The sequence below is a fragment of the Furipterus horrens genome, unplaced genomic scaffold (assembly GCF_987537825.1).
Source record: "Furipterus horrens unplaced genomic scaffold, mFurHor1.1.pri manual_scaffold_5, whole genome shotgun sequence".
Lineage (NCBI taxonomy): Eukaryota > Metazoa > Chordata > Mammalia > Chiroptera > Furipteridae > Furipterus > Furipterus horrens.
Genome location: NW_028327175.1, coordinates 95,046,086 through 95,067,843, shown reverse-complemented (window position 1 = coordinate 95,067,843; position 21,758 = coordinate 95,046,086). Strand labels below are relative to the sequence as shown.

Genomic DNA, 21,758 nt, shown 5'->3' with positions numbered 1-21,758 from the left:
TGTCTATGTCTATGTGTAAGCCAGTTATATTCAAACCTTTACTACTATTCAAATAAACAAGGGTTGGAATAATTGTTTTTGGAGAGAACCAACAGTTATTTTCATGGATTTATATTCTGATAAAATCTAGTCTAAGGCACTGAATAGGGTCTTGCCTGCTTTAGACAGTGTCATGGAATTTTCTGAGGGTACACTAGCCCCTCATTCTCCTACTGGTGCCTCCAAATGTCCCACCCTGATTTAGTCACTGAAACTGAGGAACTAATTGCATATTCAAGGAAGCTAAATAAAATCCTATTGCTGATTTCAAAGCACTAAAATCCTGGGCATATTTTCTAGGTCATCTCATGGGCAGAAAGCAAGAGCCATGGTACAAAGTAAAAAGAACACTGGCCTGTCCCTTACAAGGGGTTGTGGCCACTAAATCTCCTGGCTGTGTAAGGCCATGTACAGCACACAGCCCCATGGTCAACGTGTCAGGGAGAGGGGCACACATGGGGCCACCCACGTTAGAGATGGGACTGCAGCAGCTGTTTTCTAAAGAGGCAACTAACCGAAAATAACATCACAGAGACATGAGAACTTCCCAAGGGTGGAGACGACTTGGAACCTGCAGTTCCTGACTGACATGCTGGGAAAAAGCTGGATATTTTATGATTAATCCGAGGAGAATGGGCTATCCTTTTGCTTGTACAGCTTGCAATAATCCATCTGAAGCTGGGGTGGACACTAGTTAGCTACAGTAATGAAATGCTCCCATATTAAAAAGTTACAAAGCTGAGTGCACTGGGCAACTCTTTTATCAGATTTCTACATGTAATGACTAAGGTGGCAGCCAGGAAAATCTGTTCCTCCCAACTCCCTGTTTAGAGTCGTCTCTTGTCTTCTTCCTTCCCTAGAGGCAAAAAGATTAATCACATCAAGGAACTGTGAATATGAAATATGAAATGAGCTTTTAAGGAATAAAAAGAAAAAAAAATTCAGTGGTTTACTAGATCATATCTACTTACTTGTGTACCTACCTACAACCCCCCCCCCCCCACCCCTTCATTATAGCTCAAGGTTTCCTTCCCTTTACAAACACTGCTAACTGGTAAGCAGTAACTAAAGGCCACACTCAGAGAACACAAGCCTTGCTAGGCCCCGCCCTCTCCTTCTATGTAAGTGCTTACGGCGCTTACCCTAGGCATTGCTATTGCTAAGCAGTAAGCAGGAAGCTGATGGATGATACCTGGGATGAAAGGCAAACAAAAGGGAGATTTAGAGAACCAGTCCCCAAAGGGCTGCAACTCTACCTTCAAATAGGTTTGCCACATTAGATCAAAGAGCCATGGATATAACCACCAATCCCCGTGCCCTCGCCAACACTGGACATTGGGAATTTGAGAGGAGCCAACACATAAATGTTTGTAGAAAACTGGACTACCAGGATATATATGAACAGGTAACTGATCTGAAGTTCTGTCCCTTAAAAACTTTAAGAAAAAAGTTACTCATATGACTGGCACAGAACCCTCTGTACTCCTTATTCTTCAAGGCCCCAACAGCTTCCAAGAAAAAGCACAGGTCACTAGCTGAAAACGGCATTAACTTTCCTTAATGCCCAAGGCCATCACCCCAACGCTCAGATCATCAAAGGAGCACTCAGAAATCGTTACATCTACCAAGAGGAAAAAAGCAATGCAATCAAAACTTGTTTCATTTCTCTTTCCTTATTGTAAAACTGATCAGCAAGTTTGACATACAAATCATTAAGGAAAATGGAGATGCTGAGGGGCAACAGAGTTAGGCAGAAAGAGGCAGACAGGAATTTTTAGCGAGGTAAACAGATTCTTGTGTCAGCAGTTTGCTGTTTAGATGAGCAAGGCCATTCCACCCCTGAGGCACCTTATCGCCATGGTAACTAAGCACAGAGCCACATTAGGTCCACACTGTCTCAGCAACAAAACTGTAGCTCTTACTGAAGGGCTGTGGACAGAAGGCAAGTCTTCCCAAGTCCTTCTACACCAGGGAGTCTAAACTGACCTCTGGGCCAGTTTGACAGCCTGGATTCTCAGACACTGTCTCTTATCAATATTCAGGTACAAACCAGCCCAGAGTTGGAATTACCTTCATGAAGCCAAGCTTCCTTGGGGTAGAAGCTTAATGGACCGCCACCAAGGACAGCATCCTTCTGGGTCTGGGGGCTTCTTGAAAGAATTCTGAGGTAGCCATGGTGAGACCAGGGACTCAGAATCCTGGGGAAATCCTAGGACCAGAAGCTTTACTCCCCTGTTTTTGGGGAAGCAATGCTGAATGCTTCCCCAGAGACACTGATTTTTTAATTTGTCAAGGAATATTCTGGAGTCTCTTATAGTCATTCATCCCAATGATCTGTCATCATTACAATTCTATTTTTGAATCCTAATTCCACATACTGAAAAGCATAGCTACTTTAATTTTTAGAAACACCCCTGAAAGGATAACACTGACAGTAAAGGAAAACTACCAGCCACAACCTTGCCACTGTTATGATAATCTTTCTAGACTTTTCTTGATCCAGAGAAATTTTTTGCTTAGCTGCCATGATGGCACTTAAAAGTTTGTATTTTCATAAGATATAAGAAATATTTTTCCATATTTCTCCAGTTACCAATGGGTGCGTTGGGTAAGCAATCTGCAACCCATCTCCTGTCTTGCTGAGATGACATGGGGAGAGGCCTGCCTGCCATTTCTTTATAGAAACCACTAGAAAGTTCTATAGTGCTCACTTTTATCCAGAGGCTCACTGCCTCCTCCTTCTTCCCTTCTCCAATCTGCAGACTCCCCAAGAGTTTTACATCACTTTATTTTATAAAGTAATTTGATATCTTACAAATATCGCTTACATTCCTCTGAGGAGCCCTGTGTGTTTTTCTAAGGTTGGAAATGTGACCGTTGCATGAATGGTCCAGCACAGTAGCGATTACCTGCTATACAATAAAAGCAAGAAGCCATTCTCCCAAGATTTGTTCAGATATGGAGAAGGTTTTGGCATCGATCATTAACTGACCTGGAACTGCAGGAGATTTCCTGTTTTATTTAGGAACGAGGGGCTTTGATTTAAGAAACATTAGTCACATTCTGCCAAGTCCAGTCCTGACTCTGAAGGGGCAGCAAATGCTCACTGAGAGTTTCAGAGGAGGTCAATTTTCTGTGAGAGCAAGAGGCTAGGTGGGTTTTCCATGGAAACGTCCACAAAACTCCAGCACAAACAACTACGTCCATTATTTTCCCGGATGAATTTTGAATGTGAGCCAGTACTGTCTAAGTTCTCCAATACTTGTTAACTAAACTGGTCAGCCCAGAAAAGGGAGAAGAGGTCCATCTGATTCTTCCTCAGATGGTCAATCACTCCATTTGGATGTCCAGTCAAGAAACCTACAGCTCAGGCAACATATAGCCTTCTGACCTCCATTTTGGTCAAAATCAGAATGGGACACCCCAAACAAACAAACAAACAAACAAACAAACAAAACCCCAACAAGGAACTTTGCTGCAACCAACACGCTCTGGCTGCATCTGTGCGTGGGTTTGGCAACTTGCAGCGGTAGCGGCCACCACCCAGCTGTTCCTCACTACACATGTTTTCCCTCGTAAAACTTCCAGCAGGCTGGCAGGCTTCACGCTCCTCACTTAGCTTTGTTTGTGTTTTCAATGAATCAATGGGATATAGAGACTAATCAAGATGTTTAGAAAAATAAAGAAAGGAAAAAAGAGGAGTAGCTCATGATGCTGGCTGCTCCTGAAAACTGGGTGAGAAAAGCTCTGTCCCTTGTGGGAGCCCAGGGAGGACACGGAAGGGGGTCTAAGAGACAGCGCGTGAGCCAGCCTGCTGGTTGCACCCAAGTGCTGCAGTAAGGGGGCCCTACAGTGGAAGTGCCACCTTAAGGACTTTGCAGCTCTCAGATGCTGTCTCTGCCCGCATTCCAGGCCCTCTACCAACTGCTCCCAGGCTGGATCCCCAGGCTCAGCCCCGCTCTGCTGTCACTGGCTCTCTATCCATGCAGTCACTCAACTATGACTCCACCTGCCTTCATTTCCCTCTTGCTGGAAGGAGGCCCAGGAGCCTCCAGAGGAACTCAACTGCCCCCTACCATGACCATTCTTTGTGTTCTCCTATGAATGGAAGCCCAGAGTACAGAATCTGTCCCTGATTTGAACCACAACCCTCAGTCCCGGACACAGGGCTTCACATCTAGCAGCCAACAGGCTGACGAAAGAACACAGTGAGGAGCAAGAGAACGCTGGAGGAACTCTGCACGCAGCTGTCGACCTCTCTCCCATCAGAAACTACAACCACAAGGGGAGCAGTGTGCCAAGAGGACACCATGTTTCCAGCTCCCTGATCCATACGAGGGATCCTTTGAGTCTCCCCACTGCCGACTAGAGGAAGAGGACAGGAAAACATGGCAGGGAAATATTTCATAAAAAAACAATAGGAACTGGCTAGTTACCTGAGCTCACACAGCCCTGCTGCAGAGGGTCCTGTAGTGACGTCACAGAATGGAGGACTAAATAAGAAAAAGGAGTACAATTAAATCAGGAAAATAGCCCAACGGTTTAAAGCTCTCTAATGCACTGAGTGTAGAGGGCAGGGGCAGCATAAGGTCCCAAAGGCCTAAGGGAGGATTCCCCACTCCTTATGGGGAGGGGCCAGAATGCAGGGTCCACACAGGTAGGCAAAGTGCTGCTGGTAGAAGGTAGGACCTTGGCTGGGGAACAGGCAGAAGCTGTTGCCCATATGTTTCACCCGTGTGCCTTTGGCTGATTTTCTTTCCTGATTCCCTAATTTAGCTACTTGACTTTAACATATATTTATGTATAAACAGCATTTTCTTAATTGGTAACTCATTTTCTGCTGCTTATAAAATTAGCTAGGCATAATCTTCTCTCTCCTGAAAACTAAAGTTAGTCCCATGGCAACAATTGGTGGAAGAAGGGGGACATTTGCCACCTGCAGTGCCATGTGGCTGGCCACCTCCCTGCACAGCTGCCCCTTCTCTCTCCCTGAAGCAGCCTGGGGCTGCCCTCACCTGGACCCTGCTGCTGTCCTTGGACCGGCAGGACGCCCTGGCCCAGCTCGCCATTTAGCCAGAGCTGCATCCTGATGAAGGGTTCGCGGCCTTTCTGGGTCAGCTTGCTCCATGGCTTCGGCCGAGACAGCATGTCACTGACACTGCCCTGGGACAGGCCCAGCACCTGGAGTGGCAGACAAAGACCACTGCATCAGCACCCAGGGCTGAGTGGGAAACTGCAAAATGCTTTAGTGGTATGCAAGAAATGTGCGGGAGGTATGACAGAGACAGAGGACACACAGGGAGCGCTTCTGGTAGAGCAGAGAACCACCACCTGAAGGACAGTGACAGCCTGGTGTGGGTGAATAAGCTCTTCAAGGTCACTGGCGGGCTGGTACCCTGGCATTAGGAGTCATACTTATTGTCACAGCTTTCAACCCCCTGGAAGAAGCAGGTTGGGAAACAGAGGGGTGGGGTCTCGATCCTGCCAAGGCTTCAGGGTCATTGTCTTGACAACCCAAGGGGAAACACTAAAATCATCTTGCTCTTTGCCTGGTGGCGCCAGGAAAGGCCGAGGTGCTGGAGCCAAGGACCCCTTTAGAGGCAGAAGCAGTGGATACTGGCGGGATGTTGGAAGCCAGTCTCCTTTGCAGGTATTATGCCAAGCTGGCATCTAGAAAGATTCACTCTCTCTGATCACATCCTGCTCTATGGTGGGGGCCCAGAGGTGAGCTGGTGGCAACGCGAAAGCCATCCTGGGAGTAAAACTCATTGCAGACGATCGACAAGTTGCACATACATTTCTTATGCTCACATATGGCCATACATATGTATGGGCACAAACACCCCCCGCAGGACACAGATGCAGCCCAGAGATATTTAGGGGCTGCATTCGATCACTCTTTTGAAAAGTTCTCAAGTTCCAGAATAAACTGCACTCATGGGCCAAACAAGTTCAACACTATTAAGTCTGCTAAATTTAAGGCATGAGCACAAATGTCTATTTAAATGTTCTCAAATGATATTTTTACAACACTGAACTAGAAATTTCAAGGGACTTGAAATTCTCATCCTCATTTCTATTCCTCCCATCACCTTTTGCAAAATCAGGACAAAGAAATCACAATCAGATATTGCAAGGATTCATAGCACCATATGCTATGAACACTGAACTGAAGGCAGGACAGTGTGGGGGTGAGGGGTAGGTAGATAGGCCCCTGCTGACCCTGCCACGTGCCCCTCAGGGAGGCTGCCTTTTAAGGGAATGGAGTGCTTTTCATTATGCTCAGCATTCATTACTTCGTCTAAGCCGATCCTGGGGTATTATGTTTATCTTATATTTTACAGGCCTGGTAATTTCCCATTATCCAGAATCTCGTTACCAGGAAGTGGCACGACCAGAAAGAGTCTGGGAGCTCATCTGCAAACGACTGTGAACCGGGGAAGGATGGTGTGGAAACAATGGCTCTCAGGGTCCTGGGCGGCCTTGCCCATGCCGCCTCTGGCTGGACAATACCCAAGTGCCTACTGAATTATGAGAAAGGTACAACTTTTCTTTACATGGCCTTTGTGTTCTCTGCACGTTATAATCAGATCTTTTTTTGGTCACCACAGCCTGCAGAGGTGCCTCCGGATGCAGCTGACAGCAGAGGCAGGACTTGAATTCAGCTACCTACCAGCTTGGGACACACAGTTAACTTCCCTGAGCCTCACTTTCCTTAGCTGTCGAATGACAACTTGCCCACCCCACTCACAGTATGACTGAGTGGTCTAAAGGAGCACAGAAGGGCTGGCCCAGAACCTGGTCCCTAACAGGGACGCAACAAATGAAACACTTATCAGCCAGCCTTTCCAGATGTTTGGGAGTGGACAACCCATTATGCTCTAGGGTTAGTTAATTCATGGGTGATGGCAACGTCCTGCAGATAATTATTTCTAAGCAATGAAGAGATAAGAAAACCCAAGCCCCAATCCCTTACCTTCTCCCCGAAGATCCTTTGACAAATGCCATTCTTGGCCAGCTTCTCTTTCACCTGCCGGGTGAGTTCAATGGTGTCCACCTCCTGGTACATGTAGATCTCATACTGCTCGGGCGTCAGTGGGGGGACAGAGGGCTTGGCGGGCTTGGACAGGGACACGATTGGGGAGGAGGGCAGAGGGCTGTTCTGGGGCGTCTCGCTGCGACTGGCTCCGGTAAGGCTCAGCTCCGAGCTCTGGGAGTATGGTGACTCCGCGCTGGGCCATTCTTTCCAGTACTCAGAGGAGGAGGGTCCCTGGAGCTGGCTGCGCTCGGCCCGCGCCTGGCTGCTGCTGCTGCCTTTTTCTTTCGCACTGCTGGCTTCTTCGACCTTAGATTCCTCGGAAGGAGCGTTGCTCTTTCTCTCGGGCGGCACGGTGCTCCACCAGTGGTCCTTCCACCCACCACTTCGGCCCAGCTCATTCTTCACGTGTCGAAGGACGCCCTGTGCAGGGTCGGCTGCTCCCTGGAGGTCCAGCCCAGGCGTGTCCTGGGACTCCTTTTTGAGGGCCGGGGGGTTGGGTAGAGCAGAGGTGTTGGAATCAGGGGCAGAGGGGGGCTTCTTCAAGGAAATGGCTAGAGGAGAGTAGCTGGACACTGAGGACATGGACGAGGTGGATATTAACTTGGGGGTCAGGATGGCAATGTCAGTCTGTGACAGTGGTGTCTGTTTTAAGGCGGGGTCGAGGGCGGCTTGCTGGGCCTCCATTTCTCGGCGGGCTTGCTGCAGGATGGAACGGATGGCGTCGTCCGAGTTCCCGCTGCTGGACGTGGAGGAGGGCTGGGCCGGCTCTGCTGCAGGGAGCAAACACAGAGGTTAGGTGGAGCTGGAACTGCCACCTTTGGTGGGGTATGTGCTTCTTCCACTCCACTTCTACCTAACTTGACTGCTCACAAAATGCTGAATATTTATTTGGGAGAACTGCACAGCTCTATTTGTCCAACATGTCCCAATCAGTGAGACGTCCATACATCCTGTATGAGCAGTGATAAAATGACCAACACTACTGCTCGCTTGGTGGCACCCACCCCCACCTTCACCTCTATTACCAACTGAAAGGATTTATTATCAGGGAGTGTGCAAGACGGAGGAAGTATGCTCAGTGATACCCATCCTGGACTACCTTTCCCTGGTGATTTTTAAACAATATTCTTGTGTGCTATATTCCAAAATTCTAGTGGTTTTATTAAGCTTTAGAAACGTAATTTTTGTTAACAGTGGTGCCGAGAGACCAGTCTCCCAGTGTAAGTGACCATGTTTGGGTTAGCCCAGACTCCCTTCTGGATTGGTGACTGTTGTGTGGCCAGCAACCCTGAGCCCCACAATAAAGGGCAATGGACAGGGACCCAGGGCTGTGATCCCCGGGGGAGTCACAAAGCATGGCTGGGCCTCAGGATTTCCATCTGTGAACTTGGGATGGGTAATGGACTAGATGAAGGATTCTTAACTAGGGCTGTACACCAGAATCACCCACTGGGCTTGTTAAGATGCACATGCCCAGTCCCCAGCTCTGGAGTGTCTGATTAAGAAGCAAGTGTGGGGTTGGACCAGCATCTGCATTTTCAACCAGTCCCAGGTAACTGTGGAGTGAAGGCCTGGTTGAGAAGTGCTGGCTGAATAATTCCTCCAGGTGTGTTAGCTCTGCAATATATCTTCATATCTGGGTGAGGAAATCATACAAGCTGGCTCTTCTTCCCCTTTAAATGAGGCTGACAAATGCCTCAAACAGTGGCAACCTTTAATGCCCCTGGAGGGCCTGATTTGACTGGTTAACAGAAAGCCCTGCCTTTGCCAGCTCCCATGCCTCTCTTGGCATTCCCAGGGTGCGATGGCATGACACTCTGCAGGAGATACTGCTCTCGGGAGGGAAGAACTGATCCCTGCAGGTACTTCTCGAGGTGGGCCTTTCCACTAGCAACTCGGGTTACCTCCTACCCTGCCAAGCTTCCTGTTTGCCAGCCACTTAGAGGAGGGACTGGCTTAAACCTCAACTCTGGCCTCAAGGGTAAGAACCACACCAAATTGAAAGCTCTGTCCACTGTCAGGCTTGGATCCAACAAGAATCTTTTCCTACAACTCTACGGTCTCAGGAAGGAGGCAGACGGCAATAGAAGGGAAGGTGCTGGAACAAGAGCTGAGAGATCAGGGTTTCCCTCTAGGGTCTACCAGTTAATGAGTTTGGGTAAATTATTCTCATTTTCAGCGTATTAACCAGGAATGATAGGATAACAAAATCTATCTCACAGGATTGTGAGGAACTAGTTTGAAGACCTAGTTTAAAGTAGGCAAAAATGCCCAGTCCAAGCCTGCTTCCCAGAAGGGAGCACTGAGCTCACCCACTGAACAAGCAATGTGAGAGTTGGCAATCTGGAGAGAGGATCCAGTGACCATTGGTGCAACCAGGTGGTGGCCTGGCCACAGCTGCCACAGCTGCCCATGACCAGGCCTGGCAGGAGCTTCGTGACTGGGTTCACGGAGGGGCTCTGCAGAACAGGGCTTCACAGGCCCAGGGCAGGTGTGTGCAGAACCCCAGGAAGAAAACTCAGGCGCTCAGTTTCCTCTCTAGTGGGTGTGAGCTGAATCTATGGCATGGCACGCTTCTCAATCAACGCTTAACCAGAGAAATACCAAAAGGTGGGAGTTCTCTCCTTTTTGAGAAGGCAGTTCTCAGGGAGATCTGGGTCAAAATTCCTGAGGCAGACTAACCACAGATGTGGACATTCATCCATTAAAATTGCCCGCTTCTCCCTGGCAACATTCATTCCATAAAGCAGCTGTTAAGAATTTATTTTTCACCTATGCTTTTTCAGTAGTGTTTCGTTAAGTATATATATATCCAAATAACAAAATGTTATATTGCATGTAAAGAAGAAATTTGACTCAAACTATCAGTTAATGTAAGTTAAGAAGACCCTAGGCCATGAGTACATTATTGAGTCAAGGGTCGAGAATGACATTATGAAAAGAATGGTAATTATTAGCAAAATGCATATTACACAGACCTACTCCCTTCTGCATTTGCCTAAAGGGTCGAAAACATATATTCTATTTTTTTTTTTTTTAAATAAAAAGTTACTACTCTTGACCAAAAGACTCATGACAATATTCTAATTAAGTTTGGAAAAGAGCAGTCAAAGAAGTGGAATCCGTACCAGTTTTCTGCACTTGCAGCTCCCTTTTGGCTTGTTCCAGGATGGACTTGATTGCTTCATCAGATCCAGTCTCTGAGGCTCTGATCCGGGTGGTGATGTTACCTGTAAGGAGAAGCCACACCCATGACATCAAACACACACCTGGGACAAAGACCAGTGCTGCTGCACAAAGATGTCATTCTGATAAATAGTTCTCACAGGAGTTGACCTTAAGGTAAGGAGGTAGGTGTGGCCTCCCATTTACCTGTACCTGCTGTGCAGTGCAACTTCACAGCAGGTACCATGACCAAGTGCAGGAAGGGCTTCCTGCTGAAGCAACCTTTGAGTTAACCATTTGAGTGCCATGCGTAATTAAAAATTTGGATCAACATGAGAAAAATTATATCAATATATAACCTGAGGTACAAAAAAAGAGAACAAAACATAATATACAAATTATTACATTGTCATTTACATTTATAGACATCGAAAAGAGTTGCTGGGAACGATGCTGGCACTCAAAGGGTTAAATATTATTCAGCCAGTGGGACCAGCTCTCACATTTACCCAAGCTGGATACCCAGGGGCTGGGACCAGGGAGAGCAAATCATTTAACCAGGTATAAAAAAACACGAAGGAATAAAGGGCGATGGTTTTCGTGAGTCATTTGAAAGCAACTCCAACAACTGCTTTGGCGTGGGGCTATGGTCAAGGTCCTGTAAGTGTACTTGAGGCTGGTATCCCAAAAGGAAAAATGGAAAAGAAGGATTGAGGCTGATTACCTATCAATTATTTAGATGTATAAGGCGGAGAGGCTGAAGGCTTAACTTAAAATTTTTAATCTATTATCACATATCGTCTTTTAAAAATTTATGAATGAGGAGAGGAGCCTACAAAAATCCTTAAAGGACAAGAATTCAGTCTTCTGGTCATATGGTGATGCTTTGCAGAACAGCCACATGTACAGATGCACTGAAGCTACTATGGCATGGTGGCTGGCCCCAGTTATTCTGGAAGCCATTCATGTTTTAATTTTCACTACCTTACTAAAATACGAACTGCCACACCAAACCATTTAAAACCTAGCACATCACTGGGACCAAGCCCCCATTACACATGCAGCTCCAAGGAGCGCAGTTGGGGTTGGTTTGCCGGGGCCCACAGGAAAACTGACTATGATTGGAATTCGTCCACTCCGTAGCACCTTTAACATATTTCAGAATTAAAAGAAAGTACAAGGAAGCAGCAGTATCTCATGTGACTCAGTCACCTGATTTTTCTCAGAGCAACAACTGTTATTCTTTCACCTGCTTCTGAGAAAATGGGAAAGGTGTAATTTGAATCTAAAGGGGGCTGGGATTCTTACTTGAGTACTCATTCTTGGTGATGGAGCCCGCTTCTCATCTCTTTTGCACTCGGTAGAGCACAAGCAGCTCAGGAGGAAGGGGCCTTGCGTACTTGAACCCGTGCTTTGTTTTATACTTACTAGCTGTTTTTCCATCAGGTTCCAGGCCAGAATCACACTGCACAGTTTTAACCCAAATACACAGCTAAGGACATGCTGCTTCCTAGGTTACTAACTGCAAAGAAAAACACCTGCCTGCAACATACCTTCAGACCCATTTCTTCTTTTCGGTACTTCCTGAAATAGTCTGTTCAGGCTCTGGCCTGGATTCTCTGTTGAAAAACAAGTGTGGTAAGAACAAAACAATCAGGGGGGTGGTGGTGTTGACGATATGGGCTGCGTGACATGAAATCTGAGCCACCTGTCACTACTGAGAGGGCTCAGGGCTTCCTGTGCAACTTGGGAGCTACGGGAACTTCTGAGAGGCCCTTCCCTGGCTGCTGCAAAAGGAGATCAGACAGACCTAAGGCTGCGGCACCAGCGCCACAGGGGGCAAACGGAGGGAGCCCTGCTGCTAAGTGCTAAGCAATCACCCACCAGCCCCTGGGACAAAGCTTACATTAATCATCCAAAGACAGTCAATTTCGGTTAACATCGCCATAAAAAGCTCAATGTGCTTTGTGCAAATTGACGTTGTTGTTCCACGTCTCCCTTCTGTTTGTTGTGAGCCTACATTTCAAGGTTTTTCAAATGCATCTGATAAGATTACCTCTCTCTATCACTGCTGATTTAGCAGAAGGGTCCCTTGTTGTTAGGGAAGGAATTCTTTCTATTAGGGACCACACTGACTTTTGATCTTTTTATGGAGGGTGGGGTGGGAAGGGTGTTTTAATAAAACTTTCATGTATTGAACTCAAGGCAGGTGTGTTTTGCTTATTATGCTAAATAAATCCGTAACAGAACAGAAGCACTGGGAGAGAGCTGACCATAGGACACTCTCCCTTCTGTGCAGTGGAAAGAGAAGCCATGTGGTTGATACAGCTCTCCCTATGGAACCAGCTCTGCATGAGGATTGATCCTGGTGTTGCTGCTGCTCTAGGGCTGGATGGTACCCAAGGACTCCTCCTCACGAGAGGCCAGCACCCAAGGCCAATCGGATGACTGGACACTAAACATGTCAGCATGTTGTACATAATGCAGTTCCTTCAATTCAGTACACAGTACTGAAATAATGAATTTACTACGTGTGAGGTGCTGAGCGGGTTTCGGAGGCCAGATATACCAAATCTAACAGCTTTCACTCATGCCAGTCGACCCTTGAACTCTGGAATTGTTAGAACTGAAGAGAGCTTTACCTGATGTGATGCACAAATGTTTCATCACACACAGACACGCACACACAACTCTGTGACAGGCTGACAGGTTGGCATCAACCCACGAAAGTCTCTCACCTCTTTGTCTGCCTTGGATGCTGCGAAGAGCCAAGATGTTCTGCTCATCCGAGAGGAACTGCTTCATCTTGTGAAAAGGCTCCTTGCCACGAACGGTCAGTTTATTCCATGGCTTGGGCCGGGCCAGAATCTCGCTCACGGACCCTTGAGACAGTCCCAAGACATAATGTCCGAAAATGCGCTGTCCAATATTGTGCTTGATCAACTGCTCTTTCACCTGTCGGGCGATTTCTGCAGTGTCTATCTCCTCGCCCTCGGAGACGCTCCCAGCACTTTCTGACTGGCTGGGAGATGGGGCCATGCCATTTACATCTGGGCTTTGTTGTAATGGACTTTGGGATGATATGGAGTTTGTGCTGTATGGACCTGTTGAAAAAATCATGCTTGTGCTTCCTGCTTCCTGCATGGCCTTGGAGTAGAAGGACTGCATTAGCTGTCGTTGGAGGAGAGAGTTTAGTGCAAATTTTCCTGTAGAAGCCAGGGGTAGGCTGGGGCTTGCCAGGGATGAGCTGAAAAAGTCTTGAGTTAACCCCGCTGGTGAGAACTGGTGTGTACCATTAGTATTGGAAGCCTGCTCCCCCGTGTTGCGGGGCAACTGAGGAGGGGGCGCCGGCAAAGGTCCAGGACGCCGACTCTCAGGCTGGTCTTTCCCTTTTCTCCTGGCTGACCCTACAAGGAAGGGCAAACATAATGCATTATGGGGGATTCAAAAGGGAAAAAAAACCAAGACCAAAATGCAAAGTTTGCCTTACAAAAGGGAAAAAAAAGAGTGCCGATTTTACAAGGGCCAATGAGGAGTGTTGGTTTGTTTTTCAATTGAATTTTTAAATCAGCCAAACGAGGCCCCCCGGAAACAAGCAACATGCATTTCATGTTTGCACCTTTCTTGTACGTTGCAGCCTGGAGAGTCCCCTTGACATAGATTCAAACTCCTAAAGTGACAAGGAGCCGGTACCACACACAGTAAAGAGTTGACAAGTCGCGGGCCTCTGATCAGGCCTCTGGCATTCGAGCTATTACCAGAAGGGCCCCACCTGAGGAGCAGCAAACACTGACATTTTGGGACCAACGGATTCTCTCACACCACTTGCTCTGAGGCGAATGCACTGCACCAAGTCCACTCGATCGAAGGCACGCACATTTTAAGAATGAAATATCATCGGAGCCCGAGACACTTTTAAACAGTTTACCAGCTGCCAAAACCAGAAGCAGTCAGTGACACCACCATTTGGGGATGCACAAAGAAAGGCTAAGGATGGGGGATGCATTCCCAAGGAAAACCTGACAAAGGAAGAAAAGCTCCACTGAGTCTGGGAGGGCAGGGCTAACCCTGTCAGCAGCCCCCGGACACACAACGGACACACCACGAGAGAGAGGCCGCACAACTAGGAAAAGATCAGAAAGCCAACATCCTCCAAGTATCCCTCCTGCGATCTCCTGCAACACTGGCTCTGCCTGACCTCCGCAGACACTCTGCGGCCACAGCTCGCGCACTGACCGTCTTTAAGCAGGCGGGGGAGGGAAGGAGAGGAGCAGTGAGGACGAGGAGGAGACCAAACACTTATTAGTCAAGGTTCTCATCAGCCGCTGATGTTCCCGTCATGCATCGGCCCAGACTCACGGTTCACCTTCCTCTTCCTTGACCCCAGAAGGGACTGAGCACGGCACATGAGACCCTGTCAACCTACCGCTCAGGTCGCTGTTGGAGATGCGCAGTGCGGCGTTCTCGGACTGCAGCGAGCGGTTCTTCTCCAGCAGCAGCACCTCCAGGGGCTTGGATGCATCCTAGACAAGGCAGAGTGGGGCTCACTGTGGGTGCGCCACCCTCCCACTCCCCAGGCAATCAGGCCCTGCCACCGCTGCTCCTATGGCTTTCCACCCAGCTCTCTGATTCTGACACGTTACAGACTCTGACTTCTCTGAAGACGTTCAGCACATGTGTGGAGACATGAGTGGAAATCCTTTCCAAAAGAATTCATTTCAGTTGAGGTAATTTTGCTTCTTTTAGATAGTTATTCTCTATTCTGTCCCCAAATTCAAATGGTCTAAACCTAAGCCTCATCTGGCAATAGGACTGGCTGTGGAGCCATACACCTGTCAGAAAATCATTGTAAAGGTGCCAGCCACAAAGAGTCAGCTGCCTTCTGGGCATCAGGAGCAGGATTCCATTAGATGACTTGAATTTTAACTGGCTACCGGGTTACCATGTGCCATTGTCACCTTGTCTCTGTAGGTAATAAAAGTTCTCAAGCCAGTCCCTTTTGGGCTGATCTTTAACACAATCTAAAATAATTTCTATTTAAGTTCTCAGTACCAACTTAAATTACAATTTCATTTAAATTGAGTTACCAGTTTGGAAAACACTAACTTTTCTTTTTAAATAAAGATAATTTGCTTTACTTTGGGTAAATGTTCTTGAGGAATGATCGGTCAGCTGCAGGTGAGAGGTCTCACAGAAATATAGAGATGGTGAAGCTTGCCGAGCAACAAACAGTGGCTGATGCTCACACACACTAACAGCCAAGGGAGACCATGTACCTGTGTCCCAGCTCCTTCGGACGGTGCATACTCCATGGACTTCAGAATACTGCAAAGAGCAAGACAGGGCGGTTATTCCCCACTTATACCTTTGGTAACAGTCCCACTAATGAGCATCAACATAATTTCCTGCTCTCCAGGAATGGAGGATCTGACAATTTTAACAACTTTCCTGGCAGCATTATCATCTGATCATGTCTCTAGAATAACTATTCAACTAGCAGTTGGCCAGCAAAAGTTTCTTGCCCGGCATGTAAATCATTCCATATGGAATCACACCAGGTCTGCTCAGAGTATAATTTTAAAGTCGAACACAGACATAACATTGATCCAAGTAGAATGTATTTGTAAAGCTTAGTGAGAATGAAAGAGTTGGTAGAAGGAAGCCAACCTCAAAGAGAAACCTCAGCACCCCAGGGCTGCTGCCCCACATATTCAATTGGTAGCTGGCACCCGGGGAGGGGGAAATGGGCAAAGAGCGTGGCCCCATAGCTGGATGGCTGAAAAGCTGGCACAGACCTCTATAGCCCTGGGGCAGGGAAAGAGCCCCAGTGCCAAGGTTGGGGAGAGCAGGATTATTTCTCTTTTGTTCTCCTTATCACTGTAATCACACCAGTCTCTGGCCTGTTTCAACAAGTCGAGAGCTGAGTGGTTTCAGGTGCCTAGCATTGATGTTTCCAGCGTTCCTTTAGCGTGCACATTGCTTTTTTTCTGTAACTTATCTGGGAGGAAAGGGCAAGTGAGTCCATGTGGGTGGTCCCCTCATACACGAGGGAAGGCGGGAATGAGAGAGGGATGTGCATCGCAGGCACGGGCCACCTGAGTTCTCCCAGCATTCTTGAAGCCATGACTTTAGCCCCTGCCCTCTTTAGGCTCCATGGAAGTATCACCATGTGTAAAAATGCCCAGGGCCCTAGGAAACCACTTTCTGCCACAGCCACCATGAGGTTCAGTAAGCAGCCTACTGCTCTTAGTTTCTATATGGTAGTACCTTTGCAGTGTGGCCTTCGTCATGTAAACCAACAAAACAAAATAAAGAGGAGCTAATGAGGTAAACCGTGTATTGGGTTGGTCAAAAAGTTCGTTTAGTTCTTTCTGTACGATGGCTCTAGTAGTGCTTAGTTGCCTTTAACTTCATTTGAAACAATTTTGCTAGATTGTACTGTGACAGTTGTCCTATCAGCTTGCATTTTAAAAAACATATCAAAATTGGTGAATTTTTGTGCAGCCATTTTAATATTGAAGATGGAAGAAGATATGCAACATTTTCCGTGTATTATACTTTATTATTTCAAGAAAGGTAAAAATGCAACTGAAATGCAAAAAAAAGATTTGTGCAGTGTATAGAGAAGGTGCTGTGACTGATTGAACATGTCAAAAATGGTTTGTGAAGTTTCTTGATACTACTGACATTTTGGCCAAATAGTTCTTTGCTGTGGGGCTGTCTTACCCATTGGAAGATATTTAGCAGCACCTCTGGCCTCTACCCACTAGAAGCCAATAGCGAGAGATAACCGACATACTCAAAATATCCAAATCAATAAAGGTATTGGTGAGGATGAAAAATGTGTCTTTTATTTTATAGAAAAAACGAAATGGACTTTTTGGCCAACCCAATAATTTTATTTCATAGTTGGCTATGGGAAATACTAAAAGAACTCAGCCCCATCACATCAGACAGAAGCCTGGAACTTGTCCTTTCTTAGTGGCCATCGCGTTGTTCACAACCATATTCTTGTCTGTGCGTCTCTTTAGGATCATGTAAGAGAAGATGGAGTCTTGAAGTCTATACTAAAAACACCAGTGTCTCTTCATTTAGTCAACAGGTATGTACTGGTGACCTATTATGCGCCCGACACTGGAGAATCAGAACCACTCTGCTTCTCATCCTCACGAACATCATGGGCTCTTTCAGAGAAGACAAAATCCAGATAGCACAGGAACGAGAAAACCTATGAGGGCCCTAGGCAGGAGAGACCTTAAACTGGGCTGGAGACAGGATCTGTTTGTTGAGGAGTTAAGAGTTTGAGATGGTCCTTGAAGGAGAAGGGGGTAGGGGACCTCAGGACAGAGATGGGAAGGAAATGTGAGCATGTGCCTGAAAAGCACTTGCATCACTAGAAAGTGGGAGGCCAAGGTCACATTTTATCAGAAAAGCCACTGAGCGGGTGGTTTTTGGATGCTTATGTTGCGGTCGGGGCTGCGGGGTGCAGATTCAACAAAAGAGCCGGCAGGCAGGTGGGAAGGGTGCTCTGGGAGAAGGGTGAGGGCCAGCTAGGCCGTGGATGGTAGGGAACCAGACCAGGGATGAGTTGCAGGCTCAAGTCAAGGAGCTGTGGGAAGGGAGGCGAGCTCGGAGTGGAGGTGTGGGACTGACCGCAGCTGGGGAGGGTGGGAGCTCGGGCCCAGGCCCCGTTCCTGATTCCACACTAGGAGAGGGCATACATTTTCTTTCTTTAGAGGGGGAAGAAAAGGGAAAGGAAGGGAAGACTGGGATAGAGAGGCAGGTACAGAGGTTCCCCAGGTAAAAAATACACATCCCTAAGTTACAAATGGGCTGGGGGCAGAGTGCAGGGCTTGAAGAAGCTGGAGCTGCAGAGGGGTTTAGGGCTCGTCCAAGAAGGCCCTGGCAGAGGCCGTGTGTGGCAGAGGGAGTGAGACCGCACAGGACTGACCAGAGAACCTGGAGGCACCTCAGCAGGCAGGCTGGAGGAGGTCACCACTGAGGGGGAGGCTACCGGACACGCTGGCGAGAAGGTCGAACAGGCCTTCTAATAGGCTTTCCTAGCAAGCCCGAAGGAATAGAATTAAGAATACAAAGAACAGCATGGTGAGTTGGTTGGTGTATGCTTATTTTAAAAGGAGAAATTAGAAATGTCAGCGAGTGAAAAAGGAGCTGACAGAAGAGCAGGGAGGGGCAGGAGGGAAGGGAGCCAGTGGCAAGGTGCAGGGGTCATCCTGGAGACATGGGAGGAGAAGCCAGGACAGAGGAGAGATTTCGAGGCAAAGGGGGGACATATGGGATGTCTGTCTTCTCTGTGGGCAGAGAACCAGGAGGTCTGCTGAGTGGTCAGGGCTCAGGTAGGACAGAAGAGGGTGCTGAGGGAGCAGAAGGGCCCCTAGGGCAGTGCAGAGCCCATAAGCAGCAGGGGAAAGAACACAGCCTACAAGGACCTGGTCTACACAATGCAGTGACCTTGCAGGACTTGATAACCTGGCCGTGGAGGTGTAGGAAGGCCAGGGGAGCCTGTGAAGCCAGGCAGGAGGATGAGGGGGACCGTGTGCTCTATAGGAGGCTGTCTGTGAACTCTGCTGGGGGAGGAGGTCATGAGCTTGGAGGGTGCTAGAACTGGGGGACAGATTAGGGACCAGAGCCTGGGAACTGCAGGAGGACCAAGAATAGGCTGTGGGGGAGGAATCTTAGGCAGGAGGGCCAGGCCGGGTGGTGGCGCCTGAGGAGGAAATGTCTAAGCCTGAGCACAGAAGCGTTAGCACTGAAGGGATAACGCGCTTTCAGGTGCTGCCTCTCAGATGGGGATTGTAGGTTGGGAAAACAAAGTCCTGGAGTCTAGGTGACCAGAGGGGTGTAAGGCGAGGTGTACTCTTTCAATTGGAAAATGTTTGCCTGCTCTGCTCTGCTTCTGCTTGGGGGAACTTATAGCTGAAAAATGAGCTCGCATTTTGTAATTTCTAAAATAGTAATGTCTCTCCTGATTCTGTGCATATTGGCATACTCTAAATACACAGTTTTATAGAAGTCCAAAGAATTCAGGCACAGGCCTAAGTGTGAACGTCCACAGTGTTGGGCAGCCCAGGACACGGCCCACTGGCGCAGCAGTCTGCTGAAGCTGAGATCAAGGACCCGTGGCTTCCCCCTCGTTGCCATGGCATTTTTTAGCAAATGTCCCCAGTGTGCTCTGGCCTGTGAGTGGCTGAACAGGCATCTCCACACTTACTTTAGTTCTTTCTTCACCTCTTCATAGTCAGCCTGTCCTTTGAGTTTTTCTTCCAGTTGCTGAAAACAGAGAGGAATTTTATTAGTCGCTATGACTGAAACAGGTCAATAGACTCTGCTATGGATTGAATGTTTCTGTCCGCTCCCCTTCCCTTCCCAGAATGCGTATGTTGAGATCCTGACTCCTGCTGTGATGATATCTGGAGGTGGGGCCTTGGGGGGTGGTTAGGTCATGAGGGTGGAGCCCTCATAAATGGGATTAGTGCCCTTAAGACAGGTCCCAGAGAGCTCCCTTGCCTATTCTGTTCTGCCTCGTGAAGAAACAGTGAGAAGAAGGCCTTCAGGGAAGGAGCTCTCACCAGACACCAAACATTCCAGTGCCTTGATCTTGGACTGCCCAGCCTCCAGAACTGTGAGAAATGAATGTTTATTGTTTTTAAGTGCCACAGCCTATGGCATTCTGAAATGGCAGCCTGAATGGACTAAACAGACTTCACTGACTATATTCCCTGTAAAACATGCAGTGGTCACTCTCTGGTCTGGTATGAGCATGCATGTTAGTGAACACAGGCATTCACACACATACATACACACGGCAATCTAAGGCTGTAACAAAAAAAACTTAGAAAACAATAAGGAAAAGGCCATTTTGTATGAATAACATGAAATGGCAAACATAATGAAGAGATGTTCTCCTAGTATTTTAAACAAAAGTTGTTTGGCTTGCTGATGCATACCATCAGTTGTCAACACCTTTGGTGGAACTCTGCAAATAGAAGATATAAGCCCCTTTGTTGAGGTTGTCATCAGATAGGCATCAAGAAAAAGCACTTGTAGGGAATTTTAGGAGAGAAGGCCTGTTCAGCTGGGTGGTCAGTGGTTTCCCTGACAGTTCTGAGTCCTGTGGGGAGGGTCCTCTGGGGTGGCCAGCAGGGCCCCAGAAGGGCATAGCAGAACCCCTGATGTTCCTTCAGAGGAAAGGTGAGGGGGTCTGGCCAGGGGGTCGAGAGGAGTGACAGCTCATTTCCCAGGTAGGATGATGCTCTAATATGATCCACGGAAGTCTGTGCACTAACTAGGCACTCGTGTGGCTGCTGTTGCCCAGAGCTCTGCAGGGCGCACTTGCCAGGAAGGGCCTCTGGCAGAGGGCAGAGGGCAGAGAGCAGACGTGCTTCCCTTTATGAAGGTGTTTTGGACTAGCTTGCTTTTTTCTCCCCCAAAGGGAGATCTGTGGGGGAAATAAGGCAGCTTAATATAAAACACGGAGACCCACCTTAGGGTGGGGTGGGGTGGTGGTGGTTTCTAATGATTTAGCTGTTTTCAAGCCTGGGGTGAACAAATTCCGGTGCCTGAGTCAAAGCACCTTCCCCATCTAAAGGGCTTCCAGTTGCCGCCTGCATGACCAGCCACAACTACAATCACAGTAGAGGGAGGAGATGCTCATCTGGCCATCAGCTTGGACATTTACCTGAATCCCACCCTGCTCACTGTTTTAAGAATTCAGCTGTTCTGTAAACAAAATTCATTTAGTCCATCTTCACTATTGCATTTGCTGGCAGTTTTGTGTATTTTCCATTGCATAAAATTGTGCTGCCCTAGTTCCTTTTTAAGACCTCTTGCCAATGTTATGTATTATAATGGTTTCTCAGCCATAATCAAACAGGGGGTAGCATGCACTCACTTTCTGACAAAAGATTCTCAGAAGGTGCTCATGAAAAAGTGATTACTTCATTCTTCTCCCTGTAGTGGAATAGCAGGAAGCACTAATGTGCCAGCCTTCCCTAACAAAAGATTATCCATGGCAGCTGGGATATAGAAACACCTTTCGGATTGAGGAATTCACTGCTGCTGGATATGAAACATACATAAAATGTGGTCATGCTCAGACATCAGGAGAAAGACAGGAAGAAAGGCGGCGAGAGGAGGCAATATGGGGCACTTCAGAACTCAGCATGGCATTGAACCTGGAGTCAATTCTGTCCCTTACAAGCTGGGTAACTTTGGACATGTTAATACACTTGTCATCCGTAAAATGCCATAGCAGCGATTGCCTTAAAGAGTTGAGCTAAAGGGCATAAGGCAAGGACATGGTGCAGATGCTGGCACTGTGGAGCCTTGGATGTAGAACCATTATCACTGCCAAGTCCCAGTTCCTCTCCCTGAGAGCACAGTTGCAGGTCTTTTTTGCAGACCTGTGATGGGCCCTTATCAGAAGGCTTTAGGACTGGAGTCTGTAATTTGGTTGCATAGAAGTATTCAGAGAACGAAACAGCTTCCACTAAAA

The 21,758-nt window shown here is 47.7% G+C and overlaps 1 protein-coding gene across 8 annotated transcripts in view; it reads right to left on the bottom strand.

Annotated features, from left to right (window-relative positions):
- CUX1 (cut like homeobox 1) overlaps positions 1–21,758 on the bottom strand; it is a 362,525-nt gene that overhangs the window by 59,030 nt on the left and 281,737 nt on the right. For 4 of the 8 annotated variants that reach the window (XM_090276816.1, XM_090276817.1, XM_090276814.1 and 1 more), the window contains exons 12-20: positions 19,476–19,534; positions 15,520–15,568; positions 14,670–14,766; positions 12,982–13,650; positions 11,797–11,862; positions 10,207–10,308; positions 7,016–7,848; positions 5,055–5,220; positions 4,476–4,532 (exon numbers count right to left, since the gene is read on the bottom strand). In XM_090276816.1, coding sequence (XP_090132942.1) covers positions 4,476–4,532; positions 5,055–5,220; positions 7,016–7,848; positions 10,207–10,308; positions 11,797–11,862; positions 12,982–13,650; positions 14,670–14,766; positions 15,520–15,568; positions 19,476–19,534 — 2,098 coding nt within the window. The remainder of the gene's footprint in view (positions 1–4,475; positions 4,533–5,054; positions 5,221–7,015; positions 7,849–10,206; positions 10,309–11,796; positions 11,863–12,981; positions 13,651–14,669; positions 14,767–15,519; positions 15,569–19,475; positions 19,535–21,758) is intronic. The other 4 variants (XM_090276820.1, XM_090276821.1, XM_090276819.1 and 1 more) reach the window with 3 other exon arrangements.